The sequence below is a fragment of the Lipophrys pholis genome (assembly GCF_963383615.2).
Source record: "Lipophrys pholis genome assembly, chromosome: 4".
Taxonomy (NCBI): Eukaryota; Metazoa; Chordata; class Actinopteri; order Blenniiformes; family Blenniidae; genus Lipophrys; species Lipophrys pholis.
In genome coordinates, this window is record NC_137637.1 from 9,728,295 (window position 1) to 9,741,381 (window position 13,087).

Genomic DNA, 13,087 nt, shown 5'->3' on the forward strand with positions numbered 1-13,087 from the left:
ATCATCTACATTCACTTCAATACTCACACTGAAGTGCAAAATACAAAAGTTTGTTTAAATCCTAAAAATGGTGAAAAGGTTGATCTATGTGCTGAAAGGAGTTCTGTTGCCCCTTCATGGCATAAATCTCCTCTCTCTTCCATTTCATCTTTTCACTGCATGTGAATAAATATCCAAATATACCCCGATGCCATGTTGCAGGTATATTGGACGTGTTTGTCCACCTTTTTATACACCTTCGCCTCATAATTCAGCTTGACATGTTGGGCACATACAGAGGACCTCTGGGTAGCTCTGTGGCTTTGTGGAGGAAGGAAGAAAGATTTTGAACTTTTGATATAACGACTGAGATGGATATTCATTATTCTGCCAGTCGTGCGCTCGACGCCAGGTGAGGAGTCCTGCGCGCTCTTGCGCGCGCCTCACCTTATTATCCCCCGACACATCGCTCATCAATCAGCAGTGAGGAGCCGACATTCGTCATATTATTGGGATTTGCTGCTTTCAAACGCAGACATTTTGCAGCCAAGCTTTAAATAGCCCGTTGACCGCAGAATATTTGGTTGAGTGTGACAGCAAGAGCAAGAGGTGCTGCCAAAAAGCGTGTGTGTGTGTGTGTGTGTGTGTGTGTGTGTGTGTGTGTGTGTGTGTGTGTGTGTGTGTGTGTGTGTGTGTGTGTGTGTGTGTGTGTGTGTGTGTGTGTGTGTGTGTGTGTGTGTGTGTGTGTGTGTGTGTGTGTGTGTGTTGGACGGGATTGCAGGGTGGCTGGGGAGGGCATTAGTGAATGGCTGTGCTATTGCATCCTCCCAGGAGACCTCTAAAGCGCACACACAGTCCCGTCTATACACACACACACACACAAACACGGAGAGAGAGAGAGAGAGAGAGAGAGAGAGAGAGAGAGAGAGAGAGAGAGAGAGAGAGACTGAACCCGCCCTCCTTCAATCCCCCTAAAAAAACTCCCATTTCTGTGCCATACCTCTGTATCCTCGCGCCGCCCCTCAGCTAAAGCGGCGCACACGCGCCGCGCTCCGTCAGACGCGCGGAGCCCCGGCGGTGCGGTGCGGTGCGGTGCGGACGGTGCCTGCCTGCGCGTTTTTACGCTCCAAAGTTCGGAGAGCCTGCGGAGCGCTGACAGAAGCGGAGGAGCCCCCCGTGCGGGTCCCGGAAGACGGTGATAAAGTTTCCTTTGAGAAGTCGAGGAAGAGGAAGAAAGGCCATCTGATTGCTGATTTTGGCTCTTTTTTTTTTCTTTTAAACTCTTGCTTTTCCGAAAGAACTTACAATAAAGTTGTTTCGTCTCGAGAGACGAGAGGTCATCCTCGGAGACTTTCTCTCGCAGCATCCCTTCTCTCCCTTCTGGGCGCGCAGTAACAGCCGGGGGAGGACGGGAGAAGCGCGTCTCCCCCTCCGGTGGATGAGCCGCTGGATGCTGGACGATGGATTAACATCCTCCACCCGGACCTGACCTGCAGCTTTCTCCGTGACCCACCCCTTCCTCCCGCACCTTCTCTGTCCACCTCGGGATTATTTCACCTGTCGTCGACCTCCCCCCCTTCCCCCCGAGATGACCGAGGAATATGTCCTGCGGTGCGTCCTGATGCTCTGCTGCGCGCTCCTCTCCGCCAACGCCAGTAACTGGCTGTAAGTTCACTTCATTTTTTTGTTGCTATTCTTGCAATTCACCTGCTGTCCTCATCATACCCCCACCCCCCACCCCACTCACCCACCCACATCCACATCTACATCCTCTGGCCTCTTTTCCTCCAGCTCAGGTTAATTGTTAATCTCACACACTCCTGCTTTCTCTCAGACTTAATAACTCACCAGACACCCCCTTTCCAACACTTTTATTAAAGAGAAAAGGCAAGCCACAACTTCCACGTGTACAATACAATTACCATAAAAAACGTTTATTAAAAAGAAAAGTCTAAATTTCTTGTGAGAAAGTTCAAGTTTGAAGCTGGAGATTTCCTCTAAAGGTGCATAAAACCTGAAGGAAAATGTTGAAATTGGAGGCACATGTGCAAATCAGACCACATGTGTTGACAAGAAGACTTTGCAGCTGCAAAACTGAACCATTCCTCCTTTCATCCTCTCATTTCTGAACCTCACAACCTGTTACTGTTGGTATAATTTGAGCATGTTGAATATGTTGAATAATGAAGTGAAAGCCAGTGCAGGTGTATGGACACTGAGGACCTCAGAGAAATTATTTTAAAAGGCTGTGGAAAGCCATGTAGGGGTGCCATACAGGAGACGTAAGCCCCCACCGACATGGCTGGAGCTGGTGCACGGTGCCACCTCTTTTCCTGGAGCCGATTGGTCGGGTCCCGTGTGTGCCTGCTTTCTCCCAGCAGCTTGTGGAAGGTGGTTAGGTGGGTTTCTGCATTCCTCTGGGGGCTCCGCTCCATTTTCTGCTGCCAGTCATTCCCTTTCACCTTCTCCTTCAGCAGAGTTATGAGCAGCGCTCATCATTTCAAGGGGACACGCTTTGTCCTCGGTGAGTGTGACCTGTGCGACCTGTAGCTGACACTCAGAGGAGACTTTATGAGGGAAAAAAACCCACAATGAACTTCATGAGCTGATCTTCTTAATCGGCCTGCCATGTTTGCTTAGGGGGGGGAACAGTCTGCAGACAAACCAACTGACTGCGCTGACAGATTCATCAGAGTAAGTCGAATTAAAGCCCGGCCAAACAGCACTTGCCTACCGTGAACTCTGTCGCTGAGTGCAGGGTAATTGTGCTGTTTGGGGCTGAAGGCGTGGTGACAGCAGTGTGGAGCAGGCATGTACAGGCAGGCTGCTGAGCTGCCACTCCGCTCAGCCAGATTACACTGTCTGAGGCAAACTCCAGCTTCTCGCACTGTGTGGACTGTACGCAGGTCTTCAGGTCAGAGGTTGGACTGCTTATCAGGACCACAGACTTGGATATTTGCGTGAATCTGGTTTGAAATGAGCGCCTGCTGGTCTCGGGCTCTCGTGTGTCTAGAACTTCAACTCTCAGACGGACATCAGCTTCTCACAGAGGATGAGCTATTAACCTTATAACATTTCAATTAGCCTGCGTATTATTTCAATATCTGCTTTGGATATATTTAGATCAGCGGTATCTGTCACATTTTAGTTCACAGCACATTTTCATCGTGAGTGGGCCGGATGGGTAAAAGCGTGCCATTAATAACTTTTAAATTTAAACTTTAAAGTTTTTCTATAACTTAGTATATAGCGTATATAGCGATTAAAATGTTGATGTTTTCACGAAACCAAACAATTACTATGGAAAATGACCCCCATCTGATCATAAAACCAATATTAATAAAACCTTCTGGTGCAAAATACAGTGAAATATCCCAAAAAATGTTGCATTATGGGTGTTTTTACAAACTCACTCTGACAGCATGGCTTTGAGGCTTATGCCAGTTTGCTAACTTTCATGGCAGCATCACTGATATCTCAGCTCGGGACTCAGAATTGCGTTGTGTCGGTAATGCAAAAGAATGTTTTCAGTTTTCTTATACATTTATACCATTTCCTTGGTGGTTTGGCTGGATTGGAGCCTTTTGTGAACCGCTCACGTTCTTGCTATAGTATGGGAGTAAAGCCCTGATATTTTCAAGTGATAACCCAAATCTTTTGTCGAATTTTGGGCGTCCATTTACACACTGGTTGAAACTTTTTGAAAACTTTCGGGCTGTGATTTCGCCCTGTGTCGATTGCGGAATTGCTGCGACTGCACATGTGCACCATGGTCGTAAATAGTTTTTCTGCACATGCAAAAGTAGATGGACAATAACAACAATGGCGTCCTCCAGAGTGTCATGACTCCCTGGAGCCCCAGTATGGCCTTAGTCTGTGGTTGCTGGTCAATAGAGGGCGCCGCCCCCCCTGGTGGAAGCAAGAGGAATGTTTTTTCAAATTTTTTAATATAAAATATATGAATGAACTGTAATACTGTTGAAAATTGTTTATGCCAACAAACTAATAATGGGCCCTGAACTGTATTTTCTTCATTTTCTACAGATAATCTTCAATAAAAGAGAGGATTGCTTGATTTCTCTCTCGCTAGTAGTGTGTGTGTGCGTGAGCAGCCTGGGGCCATGAGGAAAGCCGCCCTGAGGAGGCGGGGCTTACTAGTGATCTCACCAGTTACTGATTAACACCCTGGCTCTGTTATTGGCTTAAAGTGAGTTCTTGTTTGTTCTCGCGTGTTTCTACGAGATGCTGAGATGAAGACAACAAGCAGTGAGTCTCTGATTATTAACTCTGTCACATCTCTTCTAATTTACTGTTTGAAAGAAGAAATTTGGCTGGAAAGTTGCAGGTCAGGTTCAACTTCCTCCAGTATAGTTATTTTTTTGGATGTTTCTTTCAAAATATTCAAAAAATTTTGAAAGATGAATTGATGTGTTGTTTGAAAATATACCTCATATACCATTAATTTTCCCTAAACTCAGACCAACTGTCATATCCAGTAAACCAGCCCCAAAAACACATTCATTTTCTAAAAGGGACTAATGAAGCTTCTGCTTGTATTTGTTTCTAAGTATGTTAATTTTCACTAGCTGTTTCAAAGAAATTTTTACAATGTTTTATTTTTGTGTAAGGTAAACCTTATATAAGCCGAGTCGGTGTCACTCTGAGTGTGTGTGGTAACCTCGTCACAGAGGGCAGGTAGGGACGCGTCCGCAGAGCCGTTGTGGTTTGGGAGAGCGTAGCGTGGTAGCAGACATAATTCCAGCTGTCAAACTCGTGGAAAAAGGCTGCTCGTCAAGTTCTTTAAATTCAGAAGTTTCAGTAGTCATTCAAGTAGTTGTTTTTCTCTCTCTGCACAACAGCAATCACTTTGTTTATTGGCTGAAATCAAACATGAATTGAAAGGAGCTGCTGCGATGATGGACGCCACTGTTTGGGATTAAATATATTACATGTAATACTGTGAACATGATAGTTTACAAAACTGCCTATGTAAATCACAGTCACCTTAAAACATCCAGAAGCACCAGGTTTTCCAAACCATCTGATTTCGGCAAAGGAAGTAATTCCCCTTTACCTGGCAGTGTTCACTATTTTCTTCAAGAAAAGTCAGCAGTGAGATAGAAAGTGAAGACAAGATACGCTACCGACATTAACTCATGCAGTTAACAGGCAGCTTGAAAACATTAAACTATGGAGATCAATCCATGTCTACTCATCATTACCCTTAAAGCAAATAATGTATTAGATTCTTCTCTTATTTAACCTTTATTTTACCAGGTAAGTTAGTTGAGAACGGCTTCTCATTTTCAGTGGCAACCTGGTCAAGAGGCAGTAGTGGCGGCTGGCCAATAGAGGGGCCAGGACACCGACCCCCGGTGGAAGCAAGAAGGAATTTCTTCTTTTTTTTTAATATGAAATATAGTAATAAACTGTAATAATGTAATACTCTAAATCTGCTTATGCCAACAAACTAACAATGGGGCCTGAACTGCTTCATTTTCTACAGATAATCTTCAATAAAAGAGAGGATTTCTTGATTTGTCCCAGAACAGCCTGGGGCGCTGTGAAAGCTGCCCCGAGGAGGCGGGGCTTAATAGTGATCTCACCAGTTACTGATTAACACCCTGGCTCAGTCCGTTCTGGTTTGTTCTCGCATGTTTCTACAAGATGTTGAGATGAAGACAACAAGCAGTGAGTCTCTGATTATTAACTCTGTTACATCTCTTCTAATTTAACGGTTTGAAAGAAGAAATTTGGCGGAAAAGCTGCAGGTCAGGTTCAACTTCCTCCATCATAGTCATTTTTAAATGCACACAAACAGAAATGTGTTCAGAATTTTGCGAATGTGTCAAGGTTTGTTCATGTTCATAAATGTTTAGATATGCTCATATTTATTAATGACTGAAAGAGCTTAAAAAAAACTGTTTATTTTGCACTTCTTTTTTTAAGGCTTATATTAAATTATTCTAAAATACTTTAAAAGATGAATTGATGTGTTGTTTGAAAATATACCTGATATAACTTTTGTTTTCCCTAAACTCAGACTCTTTTCCAGTTAACCAGCCCCAAAACACATTGATTTTCTAAAAGGGACTAATGAAGCTTCTGCTTGTATTTTGTTTACAAGTATGTTAATAAAAGAGTCTTAATAAGTGCTCTCTGTTCACTCGCTGTTTAAAAGAACTAATGTTCCATCACTGGGGGCCTCTCAATCTAAAAAAGGCAAGATTGTTGTAATCCGGTTTATAAACACACTGTATTTAAATGAAGTTATCATTGGCTGAAATTGAATAATAATGAAGAGCTTCACCTGAGAAATGTTTCACTGCCACTGGTGAGCAGTGAAAGTTAGTGTCACAATACGGTGTGAACTAAAGTTAAGAAATAGAGTACACCACCATCAAACACCGGTGAGCAGTTGGTGTATATTGATATAGCTATCCTTGATAGCTGGAGAAAGCCCGCAGTGGTGAGAGGTGCCAAAGAAGACAACTTGGGGTCAATTGAAGGTTTGTTTTTGCACATTTACAGGAGCGTTTCCTGGTACAATCTACTGGCTCCCGATGTAAGGAGTTCATATATCTCCTTTCTGAACAACTCATCTATAGTGGTGAAACTTAGAGAGATGAACATTTTTTCAGGTGTTGCACTGTAAAAAGTTTTGAGAACCACTAATGTGAAGGGTGATGTTATCATTGTACCTTGTTCTATTTCTTTGAATATCCACTATGTGTGAGAGTAAAAGGGTTAGACATGCCTCTCGGCTCTTCTTACGTCACGTTCAACCGCAGCCTGAACCGAAGTGTTTATTTACCTCCGCCTGTCACCTTCAGCCCGTCAGCCAGGATGTGATCAGTTTGCCAAATCTCTGTGGCTGCTGACTCATGATTAATGTTATGTCAGCAAGTGGAGATTCCAATACTACTTTTCAGTAGCTGATCCATCACCACCTTCCTCCTCCTCCTCCTCCTCCTTCCCTCCTCCTCCTCCTCCTCCTCCCCCTCTCAATCTCCACCGACTGGTCCTACACCTGCACCCTGCTCTGGGTTTTTCAGTGTCTGTGCCTGTGTTGCTTTTTTTTTTTTTTTTTTTAACTTTATTATTGGAGCTTGCGCTCTCCCTCAACAGTGGCATGCTCAGTAATTACTCTACCGGCTGCGTACGAGTAGTAACTATTTACTCCAGCACACTGGCACACGCACAGCAGAGCACAAATGCCCCATTTACACCTTAATAGCTTAACTTGAGGAGGTAAACACATGAACGCACTGCCATCGGCTCAACCTGAACAGGTGTAAATTCAATCCCAGTATCCAAGACTTTAGTCTTCCTCAAACAAGCGTGACTAAATCTACTTACAGCAACTTTATCCAGGTAATTCAAAATAAAACGGAGGCCAAACAGCAGCACTGCTTCCCTTGACCTAGAAGGTCCTTGTGGTGCCATACTGCCCAACTAATTTGCATATAGACGTCTGCTCGAACAAGGGACATGATAAAGACATGGACAGTTTTAACACACGTGGTGTGAACACATCCACACATCAAATGTCACTATTAAAGATTAGAGCGAGACAGAATCTTTGTTGAGGAATTATGACTTATTATTGTTCTTTTAGCGATCACAAATCTGAAAAGATTGTAATAATTCCCTTAGAAAAAAAAGGAAACTACTTAGAGCGTTCAGTCATGGCAATGAAAACAACAGTGAAGGAGTTCATCTCGTACTTCTGCTCCACAATAAGTCTCTAGCTCGCAGATAAGTGGATTGCATCCTTAAGGCACTAATATATTACTGCGTCTACAGCCTGCATCGGGCAGTGCGTAGCCTCATGCAGTCTCTTTACTCCTGGAAGTTCTGCGTTCAGGTTGTATGATCCGATGACATGCTCAGCTGATGGACAATACGAACAATGTTTGCCCCCAGAGTGTCCTGACTCCAAAGTCCATATTCTCCTGGACTTGGTAGTTTGGTCCATACTAATGTCTTTGTACTTTGTTCATGCTTATCATGTATTGTTCTCTGCATGCATGTGTGTGTGGTTTCATTACGAAAACAACCAACAGTGCCAACTCATGGCTCAACATGTTAACTACGTCGTTTTCAGCATTTCAGCGTTTGCCGAACAGACACCGTTTTACCAACATGACCACGTGAACAGGAAACTATGCTTTTTCACCAGAAACGTTGTCATGCAACCACGGTCTTAGTCTCATACAAAGCAGTAATCCAGATTTGAAAATGTTTCAAACTACACAATGCTATTGTTCAAGGTGTTTGTGTTGGGTTTGTCGATCAGAGTTAATTAGATGTTCCTGCCGGGAGATTTTCTCTGAGTCTGTGTTATGAGAACAAAGCGTATGACACATGCAGTGAACGTTGGGTTTATTGCACGGACGGCAGCACGGACGGCAGCACGTGTTCAGCACGTGTTCAGTACATAAATGGTGATGGAGAGGTATCTGGGGGGAAATCTGAAACTCATTGCTGAGGTTCAAAACAAATTCAATAATGATGAGCCGAAGCTAAACGTTTCAGACCAGGCTGGTACATTTCGTTTGTTGGGTTTCTATATTTAAAAGTACCTAGGAATGACTGTGTTGTATGTGGTGCTATATGAATAAAGCTGAATTGAATTGAATTCTTGACTTGGTAAACACACCAAGGTGTGAGGGTGTTGGAGGAACAGGTGAGACGCCATTAGCTGAGAACTTAACAGAGCAGCCGAAGATCTAGAGCAAGGAGGAAGATCAGTCGACCAAGACCTAGAGCATAGATCTCAGTTCAGTGAGGCTGGCAACACAGAAAGAGGCTAGGACAGGGGTGTCCAACCTCGGTCCTCGAGGGCCCCTGTCCGCCATGTTTTAGCTCTCTCCCTACTTCAGCATACCTGAATCTCATGATGATGTCATCACCAAAGTTGTGAAAAATCATTGCAATCAGGTGTGTTGTAACTGGGAGAGAGCTAAACCCTGCAGGACAGGGTCCCTCGAGGACCGAGGTTGGACACCCCTGGGCAAGGATATTGAGCAGACATATAGGAGGCTGACCTGTGTTAACTAGCAGAGAAGCTGATGTGGCATTTTGTCAACTTGCTGATCATCAGACTTTATTATAAATGGTAAATGGACCTGACTTATATATTCAATGGCGTGAGTGTCCCAAACTGCTTTACGTTGTTAATCCCATTCACACATTTCCACATTGTCTTGTTCAAGGCACAAGGACAGGTGGAGATGGGAATCGAACCTGCAACCTTCTGATTGGCAGAGGACTGCTCTGCCATCCAAGTCGCCCCATGGTGGCATGGCATATTTTCAGTATTTATTTCTTTTACTTTGCGGCTGGTGGTCTCCGACATTTCTTTGCTGGAAAGTGTCAATAAGTTTGATAACTTCCTTCACCAACTTCCACTTGCTTTGTGTTTGCAGATGATTGTCCTCGTGTAAACAGGGATGTAATCATGCATTTTTTTGTTGTTCTTAGTAAGTCACCCACAAACGGATGAACCAGAGATACTTGGGCCATGTAATTCAAGGAAGCAGCTTCAAAGTGAACCACAACTTGAATAAAGAACCAAGATGATCTAAGGTTCAGTACAAGTAAGAGAATACATCTGAAATCAAACATTTTCTTGTCCCACACTTAAAGCAACAGATCATATTGTGAAAAGAGTAAATTCAAGGAACTCAGAGGTTTGTTTGTTACTGTAACATTTTCTTGAGCTGAAAATAAATAAATCATATCAATACAAATTCAGAGCACAACACATCATTCATGAATCGAGATGTGGAATATAGATTATCTTCTAGGGATGAAGGGCCTGGTACAAGAACGCAGACAGGTTGTAAACAAGGAGGTAAAAACAGTCTTGATGATAAAACCAGACGAGACAAGACAGACTAGATGAGACAGACAAGAGAGACTGGACCAGATCAGTCAACCATGTTAGATTTGGCTTATAGAGTCATAAACCAAGACATGAAGTGTTCAGACTGGATATGAGCTGTGACCTGACATCTCTGGCAGGTTTGCCCGAGAGCTCATGCTAGTTTGTAGTACTCGAAACCTGTCTTGGTTTCTAAAGATCCTGGTCTTGACTCGGTCGCTGCGCTCTAAAGTCTTGGTCTTGGTCTTGGTCTTCAGCTGCTCTGGTTTTGGTCTTGTCTCGAGTCAGGTGGTCTTGATTCCAACACTCGCTCGCACTGTTTGTTTCACCCTTCATTGGGAAAGTGACCATATTTCACGTTTCTTCCACCTTAATTCTGAGATATTGACAGAACATGTGATTTAAAAAAAAAAGTTCTGCAAAACTTAGAAAAAGCTGCGTTTGTAGGATTTCTATAATTTTAGGAAATTAGGAAAATGTTCAGCATTATTAAACTTGTAATAAAATTACAATGCTGTCATATTTCTACTACTGTTTGAGAAGAAAACAGCTTTTAATGACATCATTTGGTTGAAAGTGTTTCGGAGAGCTTAAATTGCATTCAACTCTGAAAATATATATTTTAATGAAATATATGAGTATAATCCTTCATTTATTTCTCTTTAATCATCATTTACTGTCAAAAATAAAAAGTCACGATGACAAGTTACGAATCCATCCCCTTGGTCCCAAGGTCGACCCCCCACTGGGAGTTTCGCGCCACTGTGCCGAATCATTTGGTCCAGATTTTTCAGATTGCTCTCGAACAGCACTTTGGGTTGGAAGCAGAGTGTCTCCTCTCTGTCTGTGTGTGTGTGTGTGTGTGTGTGTGTGTGTGTGTGTGTGTGTGTGTGTGTGTGTGTGTGTGTGTGTGTGTGTGTGTGTGTGTGTGTGTGTGTGTGTGTGTGTGTCCAGGCCAGCCATGGTGAGGTGCTAAAGAGATGGCAGCTGATGGGTAATCAGAGAAAGCCGAGACCTTGGCGTTGTGGTACACGCTGGCGCCTCGCACTTCTTTTACACTCTGGCTTGTCTCACATGCACGCTCGCACACGAATGCGGTGAAGCCGCAGCATGATATTTCCAGCCCTCCTGTCACCACGCTGTGCACAATTATCGTGTGGTGGCGCTGGGAGCCACGGGGAAACCGCTCAGCGCAGCTCCTCGGGGGGTAAGACAAGGACCGACAGGGGCTTGATGATGACAGATCGACCTGGCAGAATTTCGGAGGGTTTGCAGGGAGGGTTTTAGGAGACATAACTGGAGGGCTTTTACACTGAAAACCTGACTGGATGCTCCAACTCACACCTCTGCTAGGTGCAAGGGCGACTGGTCATTAGGGGCACACCAGGTGGGGCTGAGCCCCACCTGGTGTTATCATAAAGGACTGCATGCAAAGTTTGTTGTTAATTATTTTAGATTATCTACGGTATTTTCTTGTCTGTGAATATAACTTCCTCTTATATAGCACATAATTACTGCGTGAGGACTGTACTCCCTGGTTATTGGTCTCCTCTTGCTGTTTCAGGTTGTTTCCTACTGATCCACACTGGTGGTGCATTAGTGGGGCTCCCCCCTCCCTCACCATGCAGTGTGTATTGCATTAGTGGGGCTCCCCCCTCCCTCACCATGCAGTGTGTATTGCATTAGTGGGGCTCTCCCCTCCGTCACCATACAGTGTGTATTGCTTTAGTGGGGCTCCCCCCTCCCTCACCATGCACTGTGTATTGCATGCAGTAAAGTGAAAGTCTTCATGCTCAGGCTGTGGCTCCTTTCATTCAGATCACGTGATTCTGATGCCAAGTGGGGCTTGAAGCCTGAAGCCCCACTAACAACGTCATTTAGAAGCTCAGAGCTGATTGGCTGGTGCTGATTGAGGCGGAGCTTCACAGAACTGGAGCAAGTCGTCACAAATACCAGCTTGAGAGCAGCTAAAGCTAACAAACAGTTAAGAATCTAACTTAATTAGGTCGAGTACGAGTTTGAAACGCTTAGTTTAGCAGAGAAAATGAAGTAGATGTAAACTGTGTGATGCAGTGAGGAACACTTTTTAAGAATCTCATATATTTGGAGCTTTACCGGTGGTCGAGTGGCTGAGCTACCTTCCTTGAAACATTATGACCTGGTTTGAAACCCATCATGGATATTTTTTCTGTTTTGGTTTTTTTGATCCACTCCAAGGCTCAACATTTTTACTGGATCAACTCCTATATGGTTGTTATAATGTTGTGGCTAAAAGGTTGTGCACCCACTTTACTTTGGAATTCAGTGGTGTCACTACACCTGAAATAAAATCTTGCCCCACCAAGTATTTACATCTAGAAACGCCACTGGACAGGCGTGTTGGCTAATTGCACAAATCCAGGAACAACGATTTTATATAAGAAAAACACCAAAACATGACATGTGATACATCATATTTTATAATTAATGTCGCAAACTATATGTAATAATATATCCAAATCTGAAATATTATTAATTGCAAGGTTTGTTCAGCATACGAGGAAGTTATTTAGGGATTTTGAAGAAGCTGGATAGATGTAAAGATAAATACAAACATATATAGATTCAAAATTCCAGTTCTCTGATTTGAGGTACAGTGTAGAACTTCAGCCACAGCAAGTGTAATTTTCAAGACAGAAAGCTCATCTTGGGCTTAAACTGAAGCTCATGAACTTGTGAAATTTCTTATATACATATGGGACAGTGGCATGTTCAATAAAGTGCTTGAAAATAATCACTTGTAATGAGATGTATAGGTTCACTAGTAGTGAAAAAAGGTAGCAAAAAACATCCTGAGGGGTGGACCGGGCTCCCAGCCTAATATACAGTATATTCACATAACATTTACACAAATTTACAACTATACGAGGGATTCACCAATACCAGTAATGAATACTCAATATTCGTATTCCTACTTATAGGAGTTCCCCGATTTTACCCGACAAGTATTACGTGACATCATCTGAGCAACAGGAACACAAGAGTGCACAAGTGATGTCTGTGGTGTGGAGATTCTTTAATATTCAGAGGAATGACAAAAGTAAAACAGACTGTTAATTATGTTCTGTCAAAATATCAACAGAAGGCGAAGTTACATATTTACAAACATGACGAGCATCAAGATAGCAAAGACATATAAACATATCATACAGGTGAGTACTGGCTGGGAAGTCTAGAATC

The 13,087-nt window shown here is 43.4% G+C and overlaps 1 protein-coding gene across 2 annotated transcripts in view; it reads left to right on the plus strand.

Moving 5' to 3' along the window:
- The first annotated feature begins 1,003 nt into the window (after positions 1-1,003).
- Positions 1,004-13,087, plus strand: part of wnt4 (wingless-type MMTV integration site family, member 4) — a 41,174-nt gene continuing 29,090 nt past the window's right edge. The window contains exon 1 of one of the 2 annotated variants that reach the window (XM_080462457.1): positions 1,004-1,644. In XM_080462457.1, the coding sequence (XP_080318583.1) occupies positions 1,568-1,644 (77 nt within the window). In that variant the 5' untranslated portion in view covers positions 1,004-1,567. Of the gene's footprint in view, positions 1,645-4,218; positions 4,246-13,087 lie in introns of those variants that run through there. The other variant, XM_080462458.1, reaches the window with a different exon arrangement.